Source organism: Aspergillus udagawae, assembly GCF_001078395.1.
Source record: "Aspergillus udagawae IFM 46973 DNA, scaffold_8, whole genome shotgun sequence".
Classification (NCBI taxonomy): Eukaryota; Fungi; Ascomycota; class Eurotiomycetes; order Eurotiales; family Aspergillaceae; genus Aspergillus; species Aspergillus udagawae.
In genome coordinates, this window is record NW_025091271.1 from 633,298 (window position 1) to 651,696 (window position 18,399).

Genomic DNA, 18,399 nt, shown 5'->3' on the forward strand with positions numbered 1-18,399 from the left:
TGCAGAATAAGCAGTGTTGGAAAACTGCTTTATCATTCAGCCCTAATTTGCTGCTCGCCCCTAGCAGTCCATTTAACTATTGACTGATTATACGCAGTGGAGCAAAATGATAGAGGAACGGCCAGACCATGGTCCATCAGCGGTCAATAACGGGTAGTACCTAGATATACCTGGATGGTCCAACAAAATCGATATTTGAAATTGAGTCCGGTGAGTGTTGATGCAATGCTACACCCTCAGACCCCTGCCCCTACTGCTATCATCCCTAAGCTAGAGACCTTTTCTTGCTGAGTGGGTTGATGTATGACAGGTGTCATGTCACATGCGGGGCTGTCAGGTTGTCAGGCGTTCAGGCCACAACCTGACTTTCTAAGGGACGGGAAAAGACCAAAACAGCATCGTGCATCGTTGATTCTGCACCGTTGCAACGTTCTATCTTCCAGCTTCGCCATCGGTCAATCGTCGGTGACCCTCCGCGTCTAATTGCAGATGAGGCGGATTGAGTTGGCTTCTTGCCAGCAAACGAAATCGCTTTGGGGCCTTGGGCCACCCCGCAGTGGAGCGGAGCAATGGTGCCTGACCGCTCCTGTTGCCTATCTATCGGCGCACCGACTGCGGTCCGTTTGTCTTGACTTTTGTTCTCTCGAGCTCTGCTCCATCTCATATACTCCCTTCCATCTGATTCTGGGCCATTGAGGAACGAAATCCATCGCTGCGTTCAGATGCACGTCACCTTCTTGCCGTGGCCATCAACTCCGCCCGGGTCATGTCCTCCGCACAAGATGCAGATGCGGGCGCCAATTTCTGGGGAGTGTTGATCAACCCCGACAAGAGTCCTACCCTGTTACTCGAACAGCTATGTCTGGGGATCGCACAGTTGATGGTCAGTCTGGTGTTACTGCCTCCGTCATATCATGCAGGTGGCTAATGTCTTCCAGACTACTTTTGACGAATACGCTACCACCGACCTCACCCCAGATCGAATGGCCGCCTTTTATCGCAAAGTCGGCGGCAACTACGACATCCTCTTCCTAGAGACAAAGTCATCAGCCCTGTCATTCATATATCAGCGTCTCGGGTGTTTCCACAGCATTCAGCCCACGAATGATCCCTTTAAACCGCCGTCCATTCCAGCATTGCAACCCAACGGCTTTGTGAGATGGCAGACAATCCAGCTGCTCTTGGATCCTGATGAACATGCGCGCTATTTGCAAAATGCAGTGGCGCTGTGGGATATTGAGAACCCCAATGGAGGAACATTCCCAAAAACGATCCCCCGGGATTCTTTCCCGTCGGAACCAGACCCGGAGATGGTGGATTGGCATGAGGGAGTGAGCCGCCGTTTTGAATTCGACTTCTGGCGGAAGAATGTCTTGCGATCCTCTCCGCCCAACTTCCGCACATATCACTGGCAATTCAGCCACAAGGACGCATCACCTGAGCAAGAGGACCACACCTCGAGTCACCGGCCTCCAACACCACAGCCACGGCGACACACGGAGCCAGAGGATCCGCCTCGGAGGAGTCGCCATAACAGACAGCGTAGTGGCGAGCTCCCTACGTCCGCAGCTCGAAGAGTCAAATCCACCTATTTTCCCCGTGCAGAGGAAGGGCCTGAATTCGAATCTCCCCGAGCACCATCGCCACCCTTTCGACCGAGACAAGCCGCGAAATCAAGAGGCCGCGAACGACCGCACTCCTTCGTCTATCCAACAAGCACAGAACCCCACCGTGGCCAAGACGCCTCAGACGCCTCGTCCGAAGACTCAGGGTCCCCATCGCACGGACAACCGCCGAGATCAGGACGACCCAGCCATTCGCGGAACCTATCACCGCCCCGCTCCTCCCACGCTCGACGCCACTCGCACGAATCATACGCCCGCAGACCCGAAGAACACGTATCCCCAGACTCCCCACGAAGACATACCCACCGCGATGCCCATGCCGCACACACGGGCCGGCTGTACGACTCCGACGGTGCGCGGAAACCCCGCCAGTCAAGAGCGTACAATGAGGAACCACCCCCCAGCCGATCCGCGGGCGTCCGATTCCGCGAACACATCTTCCACGAGCAAACCCCCGTCGCGCCCTCGCAGGAGGTACCCCTCTACACACACGTCCACCCTCGCTACATGAACGGGATCAGCGAGAACTATGTCTCGCATCCGCACCACACGCGCCCCATGGACTCCTACGTCATGGACGACGGCCGCCGACACAGCTACCGCGACCCGGTCTCAAACGGCTCGTCAGGCGCCCACGCCGCGGGGGTCGAGCGCACCCGCTCCTACGCGGGGCGATCATCGCGGGTCCCGGGCTGGGCTAGTCCGCCGCAGGGCAGCAAGCGCTGCGTGCCCGTTTCCATGGTAGACGTGGACTACCCGTCCCCGTCGGGGCGGAGATCGGCCATGTACGAGCGATAGTCGCTAGATGGTGTGTAACTAGTTATGACGTAATGAGTAACGATGCCATGTCTCTCTTTGCATTTGCGTTTTTTTGTCGTCTCGTCTCATCTCTATCTGTTACGGTTTACTAACAAGGCGGAGAACGGCGTCTGGATGTTATCTTTGTATTTCTGCACGTGCATACGCATATCCTACGAAATCAGTTCCGATCTCGTGCCTCTCATTTCCTTGCATAGTTTATGTCATTACCGGGGCGTGATCGGGATGAGGGAGGAGAATTAGACACCATTATGAGAGATGTTGTTACGAGGTTAGAGATTAGCCTGATTACAGTAAGATTAGAGGTGCTGATCAATTTAACACTATTGTTCCTCTTCATTATGCCTAGTTCTATTTGCGTAGTTACATTCGTAGACTGGACTTGTATGTACATCTCTCAATCTCAGGCAGCAAAAGACGCCCGCTGGAAAGTAAACCCATACGTCTCAAACACCTTACACTTGTCTGTGCCCTGCGGGTTCTGCGTCCAGGTAGGCGGCATATCGAGCAGACTGACGTTGCGCTGCTCTGGGTGATACGGAGGAACATAATACCCGTTCTTTCCGAAGATCTCGTACGTCGCAGCGTAAGCAGGTCCACGAACGCGGAGCATCTCCGGGTCGGGGTTCGGGTTGCGGGTTCGGAAGAAGGCGCCGAAGACGTCGTCGAGGAGCTGCGAGTGGAGGAGGTCCCTGGTGTCGTAGTATGGGTCTACGTTGCGGGACTTGCTGTTGAGGGTGCCCCAGACTGGGAGGACGTCGCCGGAGTGGCAGGTGGCGTTGTAGTCGTTGTTTGGAGAGCAGATCGCGGGGACGCCGACGTTAGTTTGGATGTGGCCGCTGGTGATTTCGACCTCGTAGAGGGCGGGAAAGGCGGTGGCGCCGCCGTTGGCGAGAACGTGGGCTTGCGGGCAGGTCCATTCGCTGTAGGTCAGTGCTTGGGCGCCGACGTTGCGGACTGTGTCTGGGTCGGTGGGGTTGAGCGGGAAGGCGTTGGAGGCAACGAGGGACTTGGCTAGGTCGGCGGGGTATGCGACGCCGAAGAGGAGGTTGCGGTTTGAGGTGGTTGCCTCCATTTGTGGGACGTAGCGGCCCAAGTAGAGGCTGGCTTCGTCGGTGACGGTGGTGAACATGGTGGGGACACGGTTGGGAAGAGTGTTATCGGCAAGCAAGGTGTAGAACTGGTCGTCGATCACGCCGCTTCCCGAGTCGTCGACCATGGGCATCAGGGGCTCAATGGAGGCGAGCAGTGTCGACACGTGGAGGAAACCGTTGGCCACTTTCTTGTTCACGGCCTCCATGGCGGACTGGAACTCGGTTCTATTGTCGAGGAAGGACGATGCGGGCACGGAGCGCAGACAGGCCAGCAGCTTCTCTTCGGAGAAGGTCTGGTTGTCCTGTCCGCAGCCGACAGCCTTGGCCACACCCGGTGTGACAAGTTCTTCATATACCTCGCGGGTAAACCATGGCAAGTCCAGGGGAGCCGACTGAACGATCGCACCGGAGAACAGACCCTTGGCCGCGCTGGACGATAGCAAGGCTGTCACACTCTGGCCGCCTGCTGACTGACCGAAGATCGTAATTCGGGACTTGTCACCACCGAACGCTTCAATGTACTCGTTAATCCATTCAAGGGCGCGGATCTGGTCGCGGATGCCATAGCTTCCTGTCGTGAGACTGCCAGTCGCCAACCAGCCCAGGGCGCCAACGCGGTAGTTGACCGTCACCACAACAACGTCGTTGCGGCTTGCAAAGTTGCCCCCGTCGTAGTCGATCATATTGGCACTACCTTTGGTAAACGCACCTCCGTAGAAGTAGACGGCCACTGGTTTGCGCAGAGGGTTGTAGGCCCCATGCGCAGGAAGCACAGGGGTGTAGATGTTGAGATACAAACAGTCCTCGGAGATGCCACCGTTGCCCAGGGTACCAAAGCTGGAGACCGACTGGACGCAAGAGTCGGAGAATTTGGTAGCATCAAGCTTCTTGGGACCACTGTACGGCTGAGGCGGTGCAAATCTCAGGTCTTTGACAGGGGGGTTGGCAAAAGGAACACCCACGAATCGGAATGAACGTGCGTCGCGATATCCAGTGAAAGTATAATCTTGATGCATTACTGAGATCTTGGATGACTCGACAACAGCTTTGTTCGTGTCTGTTGTGGGAGGGACCTTGGACGTACAAAGTGCGGGCAGCTGCATATGGCAAGGGATGGTCACAGTCTCCTTGCGGCTGAGAGAATAGGCGGAGCAGTCCTTTGAGGATGATTTTGCAACCCATACCTGGTCGCTCCTCTGGAGATCGCCATTATGAATGAGATAATTGAACTGATATTGAAGTTCGGTCCGGTTTGTTTCGGTCGCATCCTGCAGTGAATAAAGGCTTTCCCCGATGGCAGCACACTGCACCTGCGCCTGACCGTAGCTCACTCGACCATAAATCAGGACCGCAGCCGTACCGTTGTTTTCAGAGCCCAGATTATTGTACTTCAACGTCTGCAAAGTACTCAGAGAATTGATCTGAGGGGGACCTCCTGGAGCTTGGCACGCATTATTGGGATGCGAAGGTGCTGCAGATACTAGCGAGCAAAATAGCAGTCGAACAGCCAAAGATTTCAGCTGCATCTTGGCTTGGGGGTCAAGGTCTCCTACCCAGGGCGGAAGATGACAAGGGGAACCAGGCAGCTACCACTTTTATAGCTGTTTTTCTTCCAGCCCGGGCAAGCTGCTAATCAAGGAACAACAACCCCGACTGTGCCTGGCCATGCAGAGAGGCGTCATTCGGATACCTCGGAAAGGAAAGGTGCAGGTGCCAAGGACATGAGATTCGTCCAAATGGAATAGGATGTTATTCGCCAACAGGGAGAAACTGGGGAACGATCGATGTGGAGAAATCCGACAAAATGCGGAGTTCGCTAACATGATTGACGGCGCTGGTTCTCGATATTAAAGAAGCTCCGTGATTCGCTAGACTTGCCAGGCTCTGACCCTGGAGAAGAGGGGATTGTAGCCGAGGCGGACAGGGTGACTTGTGAATGGCCATGTCGGCATAGCTGTTGGCTGGAGTGAGCAAACGGTTTAGATAATAATCTCCCAAGCCACTTGCAATCGACCAATAAGCGAGTCACGTAGATTAAACTGGTCAATTCTCTGTAAGCGATGGTGATGAATCATGGACGAAGTTGAAGGAGTGTTGGTGTTAACTTGGGATGGTTTGCGACGACTCCAAATGAACCTGTCAGGCACCAAGGCTCATTCCAAGGTTTTCCACTTTGGGTTAGCTCACTCGAGGCCTGCCCTAAATCCTGACAATGCAGGATTTGAAGCCATTCTAATCAATTGGGCACGCGAGATACATGCATGAGGTATTCAAAGCTTCCTTATAAACTTGCTTTAGATGTCTTGATACCCAATCCACTCGGCAATCCGTTGTGGCTCAACCGTGGCATCAGGCCAGACTATAGCGAACCTCGTCGCCAGCTTCAAAAGAAGGTCAGAGTCTAATCTGGTAAAGAAGAAACGATTAAATACTCATGGATTCTCAACGACATTCCGAGACGCCCTTTTCCTTGGTCCTTGACTACGTTGAAGGGGAACGAACGGCTGCCTGGAGACATGAACCCCTAGGACTGAATCCGTTGCCTGGTATGGATACCTTGGTGTAACTTGGGCCTTCTCCTGCGGAAGCTCTATTGGCGCACCCCAAGTTATCAATTTCACCAACGGGGAAAGGAAGAGATGGTTTTTCCCTGACCCGATAGAAGGGGGGATTTATATGTTGCCAATGGTGCGGAAGAAAAGACCGAGACAGCAGAGCAAGCTATAGCAAGCGAGCGAGCATGTTAGCAGGACACAGCAGTGACTCGAAGATGCCTCAGGCTGTTTAGCTCTTGCCTGATATGCCAGGCGACCAGCTACCACCCCCCGATTACGCAAAGCACTAGACAAGATATGCTCCAACCTCGCTTCCTCTCCAGCACGGAACCGGCGCTGGCGGTGCAGGGGTCAACACTTGACTCTTCACTTGACTCTTGTGGGACTCCTGCAGTCACCAGTGCGCCGTCAAATACGGCTGGTGCTGTGTAGATGTCCTTTTCAGAGACAACACCTACACAGCAGCAGGACCAGGGTGGAATGGAAAGACCCTCGATTGGTGCCCTACAGAGGTATCCAGAAGGGGGTCTTACCCTTTCCGTTTTGCTGTGTGGAAATTCCCTCCTCTTGTCTTTTATTTTGCTGAGGTGCTTGTATGAAGCACTGAAGATTGTGGTGTACAGCTCTCACCTACACCCCTGAATAAACTACCACGCCTTCGTCAACTACATATCCCTTCTTCAGTCCATCTCAAATTCCCCGTCTACAGATGCTGTGATACTGACCTGCGTCTTCATAGTACCAAGAACCATGACGTTGCCCAGACTGGACCTCATCACCATTCTTTTCAACACCGACAGATCTTTACTCGTCATTGGTGCCAGTGCACCCTCCCCACCGGTCTCGCCTCAGGCTCCTTATTCTCGAGAATACTCACCCACAATCTCCGACAGCACATGGATATGCACAGGATATTTATCGCCTACTGAATGACTGAGACTCATCCGGTGCGTTCCATTACCGGACCGGGTCGAAAAGCCCAAGGCGACGCAGAGCGTTTGCTTAGGGCTACTATGACAAGCATGAACCCCTGCTCAAGGGAAATGTTCTATTTCCCTCTACGTAAACCCCCGTGAGTAATGTCAAGGTAGCGGAGATTATGGAATCGGCGAATTATTTCGATACTTCCAACAACTTCCTCTATCTCAACAGCTGAGCCGGTGGCTTCGGAGGGAGACATAAAGCTTATCAAGAGGTTAGAATTGGTAGAAGTTCAGGGCTTAGCTATGCCATTACTCTTACAAAACTTATTATTCCAATATGATCTCTTGCAAAATGGATACCTAGCAAAGCAGCCTAGGTAAGTATGATGCTTATTTATCTTTGCGGGGCACACGTTGACGAAGAGATGCTAATAGATAGTCATTTATATTCGACTTATTCTTCTAAGAAATACCATGGCGCTGCCCACTTAGAAACGGACATTTATGCTGAAATTGGCCGCTGCCGCGAAGGGAGCCGGGTTGAATGGATGCATACTGAGGATGAGGCGTACATTGGTGATGGTAGATCTGGCATATTACGGGGAGGACCAGGGCTGTTATCATTCGGGGTGAGACATCCTCCTTATTTTCCATGGAATGTACTGATTAGGAGCAGAAAATGACTGGCCTGCTGAGATCGCAAAGCGGCTTGTGGCGGACGGGGCCGTCAGCGAAACCAGTTTTGTAGGACTGCATGATAAGAGAAGCTGCTGCTTGCCTATTTAATTAAGGCTTCAACGGATATTTCTGCTTGGCTGTCCGACGACGAGATACGAACTCGGGTGTCTCAAAACACGACATTCTGGAGGGAACACCGCAATCGGGGATGATATCCCCCAAAACGGAAGCGGAAAGCTGAAAACACGAGAAGCATATTCCGGGGGCTTGGGCAACAAGTTGATGACTGCTGACAGAAGAAAACCAAATTATATTTAATTTATTTGCCAGCTGAAAATGTTTATTTAGAAACATGTTGATTGCAGCGTTTGCCATCTGACTCAGATTGTGATCCTGCGCGCATTCCTAGAATGTTCTCGAGGCCTGTCACTCGGCACTCAATCTGCATCCCACTGTCCCACATGAAGTAGATATAACCCAAGAGAATGCTCCTTATCGTGGATGTTTCGGACTTTAATTGCTCCAGGCGGGCCCGGAGTTAACCGTGCGGAAAGCCAATTATTTCTTTGGTCAAGAGTCGAATGCAACGATTAAACGTCATATCATTAGCGATTTCCTTTTGCGGACTTGCCTCGGTCCGGCCGCCCGACTCCGATGATGACAACGTCCTAGAATTAACTGCTAGAGGGGGACTGATCTGGAATAGAAATAATCTCCCCCATCCGGAGCGACCGTAAAGAGTTTAGAAGCATATCTTCTAGTAAATATGCCTCTGCACACTGCAGCGTGAATATGCGTTCTTAGCGCAGCACACGAGTATCTTGACGACATGACAGTAACCAAAGCAGTCCGGATCGTCGAGGTCGGGCCCCGCGATGGCCTGCAGAATATCAAAGAGCCTGTTCCAACATCAGTGAAGCTCGAGTTAATCCAGCGGCTACGCGCGACTGGCCTGCGGACTATCGAGTTGACATCCGTGGTCTCGCCAAAGGCCATCCCACAGTTGGCGGACTGTCGCGATGTACTGGGGAACGAATCAGTCAGACAAATGCAAGGTCAACCGGGCTTTCGGCTGCCGGTCCTTGTACCGAACGTCAAAGGACTGGATATTGCGATCGAGCATGGAGTCAAGGAGGTTGCGGTGTTCATTAGTGCGACGGAGGGGTTCAGTAAAGCCAATATCAACTGCACGGTACAGCAGGGAATAGAGAGAGCAAAGGCCGTAGCGAAGAAAGCGATTGAGCGTGGGATTACCGTCCGAGGGTAGGTATCTGTTTCTTCGCCTGTTCCTTTCCCAAGACGTATTGCTGATCTTGAAAGGTATGTCTCCTGTATTTTTTCAGACCCATTCGATGGACCTACTGAGCCATCGGCCGTGCTGCACTGTGTTCAAGAGTTGCTAGACATGGGCTGCTACGAAGTCAGCCTAGGCGACACACTCGGGGTTGGGAGCCCCGACAAAGTCCGCAGTCTGCTCCACTACCTAGCCGACCACAACATCCCGCTCGACAAAATGGCGGGCCACTTCCACGATACCTACGGCCAGGCCGCCGCCAATGTATGGGAAGCGTACAACTGCGGCGTGCGCGTGTTTGACAGCAGCGTGGGTGGTCTGGGCGGATGCCCCTATGCGCCAGGAGCCAAAGGGAACGTCGCCACGGAGGATCTCGTGTACATGTTTGAATCGGCAGGCATCGAGACGGGCGTTGACTTGCTGAAACTCGTCGAGACGGGAGTGTGGATCTCTCAACGGCTGTCCAAGACTAACGCCAGCCGTGCTGGGACCGCGCTGGCTGCAAAGCATGGCCTTGTTCCCTCCAGACGGTCGTCGTCGTCCCGAACAGCCACCAGGAAACAGATATCCTGGACTATGGTCAGAGACCCAAATGGCTTGTTAGCCTACCGCTCCGGCGTGAACGTCAAGCCCATCATCAACCGACCAAAAACGAGAAACGTACTTACCTCCTTTGGCTCGTCGAAGTCATCACAGCTGACCCGTCCTTCTCCCGACTCCTCATCACAGGAACAGGACGATCCTTCTGCACAGCCATGGATCTCAACAAGAACTTTACACCTGTAGTACGAGACCGAAACCCCGGTGAGGCTCAATTTACCCGTCCCACGCGGTCATTCGACGCGCGATCGACAAGTCGCCAAAGGTAATGATTGCTTGCATCAACGGCCGGCGTTTAGCGGGGGTGTAGGTTGCGTTTGCTTGCGATATCCATATCAGTGTCAAAACTGCAAATATGACTCAGAGCGAGGTGAAACACGGTATCTTCGCTGGGACTATTTCCAAGTACGCGATTCACGGACGGGTGGTGTTTATGCGGCAGGCGATGCTTCGGTTCGTCCGTGAAGGCAATCTAATTGAAGGAGTTGGGGGTTATCTCGGTGTTATAGATAGTGGGTCTTGCAGCAGCCGTTGGATAATTTGTTAAATCTGTCGAGGGATCCGTCGCCAGGTGGGCCGAGGATATCCAAGGATTTGATTCGGCTCGGGTGGGCTCGTGTGGGAAGGGAAAGGGATGAGATGAAGGTGCATTTGATGAGACGATGTGCCAAATCCTGAAGTTGCTAAGGGTTAAGGCCGAGAGGAAAGATGGACAGGATGCGGACACGCAACAACAGCTGGCGATGAAACTGCAGATGTTGCCATGGGCAGCATGCTATATTTCCAGAATTAACCAACATACATAGAACATAACGATAGAGCATATGTTTCAGAGCAAGAAATTTTCGCATTCCAGTGTATATACTCTATGCTACATTTCTCAGGGCTCCTGGGGATTGTAAATCGTATGTGAGCTTCTTTATTCCAACTGGCAAACCTTACCAATAGCAATACATAGTCTCCCAGTAGACAGACTGGCAACCCATTCAGAGTCCTTGGATAGAGAGTCATATTCAATTGGATCTTCAGACCGCTGAAACGGTGTTCGCTAGGTCCAATCCAGGATTATTACTAGATCTCGACCATTTGGCGCAATATTGAGCCCTTGTGTCTGCTAGACTATCTGCCTCAAGTATCCCTTTTCTGTCTCTTCCTCTTTTTTTCTAGATGAAGTAATATGCAATTGCGCAGCCAGCCCTAACACATGGTGTGCAAGCGAATATTGTATGTCAAGATCCGTCATCCTGCAGAGGCGCAACTCGTTCCCATACTTTATTTCGTGATTGGCATCATCAAAATTCATCAGTAGTCTCCACTAGATACATAGTACGGAATAGTACTACTTTTGGTCATAGCTTGGCCATTCTTGTTTCTCTCCACAATTGACTTTATCGGTATGACATCACCCTCCTGTCACCATATAAACCCAGCTTCATCAACACATCACAGCACATCCTCATCTACTAGAACCAGCATTCAATCCGCCAAGAGACTGTATTTCCGATTTCTACAGCACAACAGACACTGCTAAATACTGATACCATGGGCAACAAGCACGATCACGATACTCCAAAGCTGCATCGGTGAGCATTCGCATCATCAACTGGCTAAGCAGCTGTGGACTGACAAAATAGCGTCGGAAAATGGATGCCCTCAAGCCACGCTGCCCACCAGGAATGGCTGGGCGGAGTCATCACTCACGTCGACAAGAACAAGTCCCATAAATTGCACCCCGTTCTGCAAGAATTCAAAGAACTGATCGAATCCAATTCCCGCGTCTACTTGCTCATCTCCGCCATGTTCGCCGAGATTCCTCGCAAACGACCATACAGGACCGATCCGACAGGCTGCGCTCAGATCCGCGACTACCACCACCTCCTGGAAGTTTTGAACTACCTTCTCACCACTGCGCCTAGCTGGAACGACTTTTCTCATCGCGTTGGTCTCGTTGGTCTCCCGATCAATGCAGTGTTGGACTGGAGCATGGGTACGCCTAGCGGCTACGCCGCGTATCTGGATCCCGAAATCAACAGGATGGTCAAGAAGATCCTCAATGCGTGGGGAGAGTTCCTCAAGTCGCCCGAGTCTGCGTCGGTCCTCAACGACACTTCCAACGGCTGGTTCGGCTCCACGGCCAGATCTGATCTGGAGGAGGTCGGTAACGTTGGCGAGACCAGCCATTCCTTCGAGGATCTGTACGTTTGCGACCCTTCAGCAAAGCACAACGGATTTAAATCGTGGGACGACTTCTTCACTCGTGTCTTCCGCGAGGGCGTGAGACCCGTCGCGTCACCTGAAGACGACACCGTCATCGCAAACGCATGCGAGGCGCAGCCCTACAAGGTGGCTCACAACGTCAAAGAGCGAGACAAGTTCTGGATCAAAGAGCAACCCTACTCAGTCCGCGATATGCTGAACCACGACGAGTTCACGCCGCAGTTTGTCGGCGGAACTGTCTACCAAGCGTTCTTGAGCGCGCTGAGCTACCACCGCTGGCATTCGCCTGTCAGCGGCAAGGTGGTGAAAGCATATGTCGTCGAAGGGACATACTACTCCGAGCCGTTGTTTGAGGGAGTAGGGGATCCGTCGCCCCATCAGATCGACCTGGCCGGCCAGGTCACCGCCCAGGAGTATAACAGCGCCACGGCAACGAGAGCACTGATCTTCATAGAGGCAGATCACCCGGCCATCGGCCTTATGTGCTTCATGGGGATCGGTATGTGCGAGGTTTCCACATGCGATATCACAGTCAAGGAGGGTCAGCGTCTGAAAAAGGGCGACCAGCTCGGTATGTTCCACTTTGGAGGCTCAACTTATTGTCTGCTCTTCCGTAAGGGTGTTAAGGTGGAGGGATTTCCGGATCCTTCGAGAGGTCAGAACATGCCTGTCCGAAGTCATCTGGCAAAGGTTCAGCCTTAGCTGTTGAGTAGTATATAGCATGTTTCGTAGTATGCTGGGTTCGAGCTTTTTGGAAAATGTGTACATACGTATCGGCAAAGCATGAATCGTACATATCTTGACGACTGTATCCTTGCCACGATCTGCGTTCAGAACCCGCCGCACATCCCTTAGCTCCGGCGAACTGCTAATCTCAGACAAGTGTGCTGTACTTTGGCAGTTGACAGAGGGCCGAGGATACAGTCCGAATTGTGGAAATGAAAGTCAGGCCAGTTGGGGTGTCACCAGGCTCGCAATGGTACACACACACATCTAGACTACTAGAGGCTTTCTCTTGAGCCACCATCCTCTTGTGGTTCTATAAGTCCTAGGACCAAAACGTACAATCATCCGAGCATTGTTCCATGAGAGTGGCGATCCGACTAGATCAGCCTAGGAGTAACTAGCCATGTACTATCGCAGAATTGGAGAGATTTCTCGGCTGAAGCTCGTAGCGAGGGCAACATAGCAGTACCATAGTATGCGCTATACTAGTAGTACATTGGGAGAAATGGGACAATGTAAGATCACTGACTGCATCTCAGGAAAAGGGGGTTTAGGACAGTAAGGTAGAATTCAAGTTATTAATGATGGATGTACTCCGTAAGTACGGCGGACTATTTGTACAAAACCGGCTAAAATGTTTTTTTACCATGATTACCTCTTACCACACTGATGCTGCTGCTACCACACAATTCACCTAGCTAGGGCCTATCCAGCATGCATATAGAAAAATATAAAAAAAAGTTTTGGCTGGTTTTGTACATTCAGTCCGCCGTAGTAAGTACTTGGCGCCTTCGGCTAATTGCTCAAGGGACCGGACCCGCTCTGAATGGTACCTTAACCTTTCTATATCAAAAAGGCTACTACAAGTCTACAACTGTGCCTATTAGGCTTTGTCTTGCTCTCCTCTTTCGCCACTGCCTGCCCTCTACACGCATAATTTTGTCCTCGAAGCTCCAAGCCTCTTAACTTCTCTGCAGTACATACCCCCAGTCCCATTCAAATCTCTTGTCTTGTTTATACTATGCCACCCGACAGCGCAGATACAGCTTATATCAACGCGTTTCATGTTGCGTGTAGTAATGGTGACCTGCTAAAAGTCCGGGAGGCCCTCGCCAGCGGGCGACTCTCTGCCGAGCCTCTTGACACTGGACTCAGTCTCGCCACCCAAGCGGCACATCTGGATATCGTGGCGGCGCTCTTCGATGCCGGCGTGCCCATAACACCTGATACAGTAGGCTCTCTTTGCGGGAAGGAAGGCCATCAGGACCCGCGTGTAATTCGCCTCTACTTTGACCGTGGCCTGAAACCTAGAAAATGTACCACGTCCTTCGGCGAGCCTCTTCTCCGGTACGTTGATGGCCAGTGGGGTTAGCCCCCTAATTGCAAGGCTAACTTCTAGGGAACATAGCTTTTTGAATACTGCCTGTGCTCGCGAGTTACTGGAGCGAGGTGTTGACCCCAACCGTTGCGGCCCGAAGAAGACGAAACCCCTCGCCAGTGCCCTTAACAAGGCCTATAAAGACAATGGAGCTTTGTTCGACCTGCTCGTTGAATACGGCGCTAAGGTGGAATCCAGTCTCTTCTTTTCCGCTATTTGTTGGAGCAGGTTGAATACAGCGTTCAAAACTAGATTCCTTCTTTCCAAGGGTCTTGATCTGAACACAACCTCCGCGGACTGGGGCACCCCTTTACACTGTGCTGTCCGCTTCGCTATGGAGGACGTGGTCCAAATACTACTAGACGCAGGCGCAGATCCTACAGCGCGACCGGGGTGCAAACAATTCCGCGACCAAAGCCCTGCGGAAGTAGCCGAGTTACTCATACAAGCCAATGATCCCAGCATGCAGGCCAAGTATCAGAGTATACTCAAACTCCTTGTAGCTGCAGAAGTTAGTCACACCAATTCTACAACCGCTTTGTCTAAAAAGCTGACCAAGCATAAGCATCCAACAAGCTCGGTACAAGCTAATACAGAGAAGCCAAGCGCCGTGAATGCTACAGAGCCTACAGCAAAGAGACAGAAAACCATTACCTAGCATACTGCTGTTAAGAATACTCCGATGGGGGATATTTCTCAGGATAGTATTAGTAGCCGAACACGAAGTCGTGCTAAGTTGTCTCCTAAGTACGACACTGTCTTATATGGCTAGACATCTACATCATAATCAACAACAAAATATTGCCTGTAGTTATCATTCAGCACATATAAATGGGCCTGCGGTCTCTCCCTCTAGCCCTCGCCACCAGTAATATCTCACTTCAATATCCTCCTCTGTTAAGACTCTTATAGGTAGTACTCACAATGCACTTCACAACTCCCATCACAACCACTTTGGCGCTCCTGATCATGGTTTCTGCTATGGCATCGGCGTCAGCATCTGCCAGCTCGGTCTTGGCGACCCCCTCCAACCCAGTCTCCGTCCATGCACCAAGTCACCATGCTCGGTTTGTTCGGCGAGTATTGCCGTCTTCTACGCCCCTGGCATCCTCCATGTCGTCGGCTACTCCTTCTGCTGTATTTTCAGAGACACATTGCAATCTTCTGTTCTTCTAGCTAACGATTGGTGTAGACTCCCTCCTCGAAGATATGGTGATTGAGATGTGATATCGGCGAGATTGGTTTGGTTTGGAAGAAAGAAAGATGCGCTGAAGTTGGATATACCTTGTGAGATCATGTATGTCTTGCAAAGTCTGATGGCGGATGCAAGCTGGGTAGAGAGATGAAGATTCATGTGTTTAGCTGGAGTGAAAATGTCCATGCCATGTGTTCTAGAGTACCTTATTTCCCTGGTAGATATTAGGGCTCACTGGAGGTGTTGACAAGGAAGCCGTGCAAGAGACTTCCCGGGCCTGGACAGGCCTCCCTCTAACTAACATCACTGTCTTCTCAGATAGCTCAAGAGTAGTATTGAGAGGGCTGGATAGCCTCTAGCGGTGGCCTCACCACCGGTCCACTGAGCTGCCCTCAGGCAGACGCAGGAGGTAATTAACTACGTAGCTCCAGTCCCTTAAGTCTAAGGATTTATTAGAGCTTCTTAGGACCATAAGAGTTCTACTCTAAGATCTACACTCCTAAGCTGTTTACTTGGGGCTACCTGAGCCATAGGGGACATGCGAACTTTCTCATCATTCATGAAGTAAATCGGAATAAATATACAAATCAGAAGTAACCACCGGACATCCTAACTCTACTACTTCTTCCTCTCTCCCCCAATGCTTGCCAATGTATCCTTCGTGCTATTGCCCACACTGTTTGTTGTCTGTCCCAGTCCCTGCCCAGCACCAGACACAGTGTCTCCGAGTCCTTGGGTGGCTCCGCCGACGGTCTCTCCGAGTCCCTTGGTCGCGCCACCCACAGTTTGTCCAAGGCCACCGACAGTGTTACCGACGGTGTTTGTGAGACCGCCAACGGTGTTGCCTAGAGTATTTCCAAGACCACCGAGGAGGCCAGCTGTCAGTCTCAATCAGCTTGTATCTTGTGCGAGCGGCAGAGGTGCGAGAGCATACGGTTCTGTTTCTGATCTTCAGACATTTTGGTGCGTGAAGCGGTGGTGGAGTAATTGAGATCCAGATGGAAATTGCTTTGGATTGTTGAGGTGGTAGGTAGTAGGTAGTAGGTAGTAGGTAGTAGGAAGTAGTAGTCTTGTCAGCTAGAGTCTATCAGCTTAGTTTATATACAACAGGAACATGCACAAGCACCATACGTCAGCCCTGACCCAGCAGCCGGGATGGAATATCCAAACAGCAGTGCGCCGGGGAATAACTGCCAATGAGACCGTGGTGCGCTGCTGGCTGACGCAACTTCCATGGTTGATATCATCGCGCGTGTCGTGTAGGGTGGGGTTGGTGGCGATTAAGGTACATCATGCAAGGTAGTATTGTTTATTTAGTGTAGGTGACAGCTACCGTCGTGGATGATCTTACTTTTAGTGGTAATCAGGATGAGTGTCTCAGATCTTGTCTTGGTAATGATCTAAGTGTTGATTGCGATGATGTCATATATCCCAACCGCACAGCCACAGATCATTCTCATATCCGACGTGATGATTTCCTGTTTTGTATTCAATATTGACATATAACAGGAGTAGAATACAGAGACAGAGGAGTACAACTCGACTATAACTGATCGAAACTTGGTTAGCGAATTTTCGCATTAATGGCATGGCCAGAGAAAGTCAGCTATTATTATTATCCGCAACTCCAGGTGGATCTATGTGGGATATATACCGATTTTCCTTGCTTAGATTTGGACGCTTAATGAAATCTCTGGTTCCAATGGGCCAGTGTAATCTTACTATCTCTAGAGAACATCAAAGTAAAAATTAGAAAACAAGCTGAAAACGGAAAGGGAACACAAATAGACCATGGCTAAGCAAACGCAAGACGCTAGCTAAACAGTATAAGTATTTGCAACCACAAAAATTATGTACATGATCTTATACTATGACTTAATCTATGATTCTTAGATATTCTCAATATTATACGTCGAGTGTTATTATGGGCACAGACTAACTGACAGTATCTTGTTCAGTGGAATTCAGAGCATTAAGCTACTGGTTAGCGAGCACATGACCAAAGCTCCTTCACTTGCTTAACCAGGATGAAAGCTGAATAGTTGCTTTACTGCTTCAAAATAAAATATAGACCTGGCATGACAGTCCAGGTTAAGGATATCTTGCAGATCCGTCTCATATTCTAGTGCTACTAGTGCTTGCCCTGCTTGACTTAGCCAGCAAGCTAGGGGCAAGTTTCCCTTGAATAAACAAAAGCAACCCTTTCCAAAAGTACGCCCAAAGAGCTGTTAACAATGGTTAAAATGGCTATACAGCAATGCTCATCCGTGACTAAACAGTGCTGATTGGAGTCGCTACTTTTTCTGAATGTTATACTGATGAAGTGGCTCAGCTGTGTGCACTGGTTATCCTTAATAGCCAGAGGATTATTAATCTGCTATATCTGCTACTCAGAGTTTGAGTAATAAGCCTAAAGCCAAGGTCAAGCTTTGCTAGCTCTGCTGTTATAGAGTGGGAGTAGTTCTCATCTTTCTAAACAACAAGATGGGAGTCTTCATCAAGTGACTTGACATTAATTGCAATCTTGCGTTCTTTCTCACTGTTGTGGTCTATGTCTCTTAAACTTAATGCAGTGGCACTGAAAGCCCTTGAACCATTGCACAACCAAAGCGCAATTAGCATCTAAATCCGGATATCTGAATCATATTCTAATTCAGCTAAAACGTTAATTTACTACATTTGCATCATTATCAGCATCATGTGTATCCCCATTAACTACATCATGTATCCACGGAAGCTAGATTAATAGACAAGGTTGATGGACTAAGAACCCAGGAACCAGATTCTCATGGTACAGTGTATCTGAAAGCCCTGGGGCATTTATTTCCGCATTGGGAAAACAAAATCACAAGCGGCATCTCACTCAAGAAGGTGTCACCCAACTGGAAGCCTGGACGTATCGTATGATCTATAGGAAATGACTTCATGCGATGACGAGTCTATTATATGGTTCCAAAAAGGCCTTCTGTGATAGGGAACTACCAATTGATTTATAGAAACCTATCATGTGTGCGGGCTAAATCTACGTCCCACCTATGTGATCTGATTTGTCTATTATTGCCATCACTTCATTGAAGAGAAAGAAGTATTTATATTTTTTAATTAATATTTAAAAGCTTAGCATTCTGTGATTAGAACAATAAGTGTGCAAACATAACTAGAGCAGCTATCCTATGATCATCATAATTCGGAGGCTAAGTAGACGAGACGAGTTGCAAGTATGGGAGCTGGACGGCAGTCATAGCTCAGTACCATTAGTTAGTACCAAATGTGTTTGGTGCTGTATTCACGCCAT

At 50.6% G+C, this 18,399-nt stretch overlaps 6 protein-coding genes across 6 annotated transcripts; 4 read left to right on the forward strand and 2 right to left on the reverse strand.

Moving 5' to 3' along the window:
- Positions 1-766: 766 nt before the first annotated feature.
- Positions 767-2,423, forward strand: Aud_009723 (uncharacterized protein; the record flags this gene model as incomplete). The annotated part of the gene is made up of 2 exons (XM_043294572.1): positions 767-883; positions 939-2,423. The coding sequence occupies 2 exons, from the start codon at positions 767-769 to the stop codon at positions 2,421-2,423; spliced, it is 1,602 nt and encodes a 533-aa protein (XP_043150507.1).
- Positions 2,424-2,847: 424 nt separating this feature from the next.
- Positions 2,848-5,064, reverse strand: Aud_009724 (putative cholinesterase; the record flags this gene model as incomplete). The annotated part of the gene is made up of 1 exon (XM_043294573.1): positions 2,848-5,064. The coding sequence occupies one exon, from the start codon at positions 5,062-5,064 to the stop codon at positions 2,848-2,850; it is 2,217 nt and encodes a 738-aa protein (XP_043150508.1).
- Positions 5,065-8,523: 3,459 nt separating this feature from the next.
- Aud_009725 (hydroxymethylglutaryl-CoA lyase) lies at positions 8,524-9,774 on the forward strand (the record flags this gene model as incomplete). The annotated part of the gene is made up of 2 exons (XM_043294574.1): positions 8,524-8,957; positions 9,015-9,774. The coding sequence occupies 2 exons, from the start codon at positions 8,524-8,526 to the stop codon at positions 9,772-9,774; spliced, it is 1,194 nt and encodes a 397-aa protein (XP_043150509.1).
- A 1,356-nt stretch (positions 9,775-11,130) lies between these two features.
- Positions 11,131-12,507, forward strand: Aud_009726 (phosphatidylserine decarboxylase family protein; the record flags this gene model as incomplete). The annotated part of the gene is made up of 2 exons (XM_043294575.1): positions 11,131-11,171; positions 11,223-12,507. The coding sequence occupies 2 exons, from the start codon at positions 11,131-11,133 to the stop codon at positions 12,505-12,507; spliced, it is 1,326 nt and encodes a 441-aa protein (XP_043150510.1).
- A 1,045-nt stretch (positions 12,508-13,552) lies between these two features.
- Aud_009727 (uncharacterized protein) lies at positions 13,553-14,567 on the forward strand (the record flags this gene model as incomplete). The annotated part of the gene is made up of 2 exons (XM_043294576.1): positions 13,553-13,878; positions 13,940-14,567. The coding sequence occupies 2 exons, from the start codon at positions 13,553-13,555 to the stop codon at positions 14,565-14,567; spliced, it is 954 nt and encodes a 317-aa protein (XP_043150511.1).
- Positions 14,568-15,722: 1,155 nt separating this feature from the next.
- Aud_009728 (uncharacterized protein) lies at positions 15,723-16,063 on the reverse strand (the record flags this gene model as incomplete). Its single annotated transcript, XM_043294577.1, has 2 exons — positions 15,723-15,982; positions 16,039-16,063. 2 exons carry the CDS (start codon positions 16,061-16,063, stop codon positions 15,723-15,725), a joined length of 285 nt encoding a protein of 94 aa, XP_043150512.1.
- Between the last annotated feature and the right edge of the window lie 2,336 nt (positions 16,064-18,399).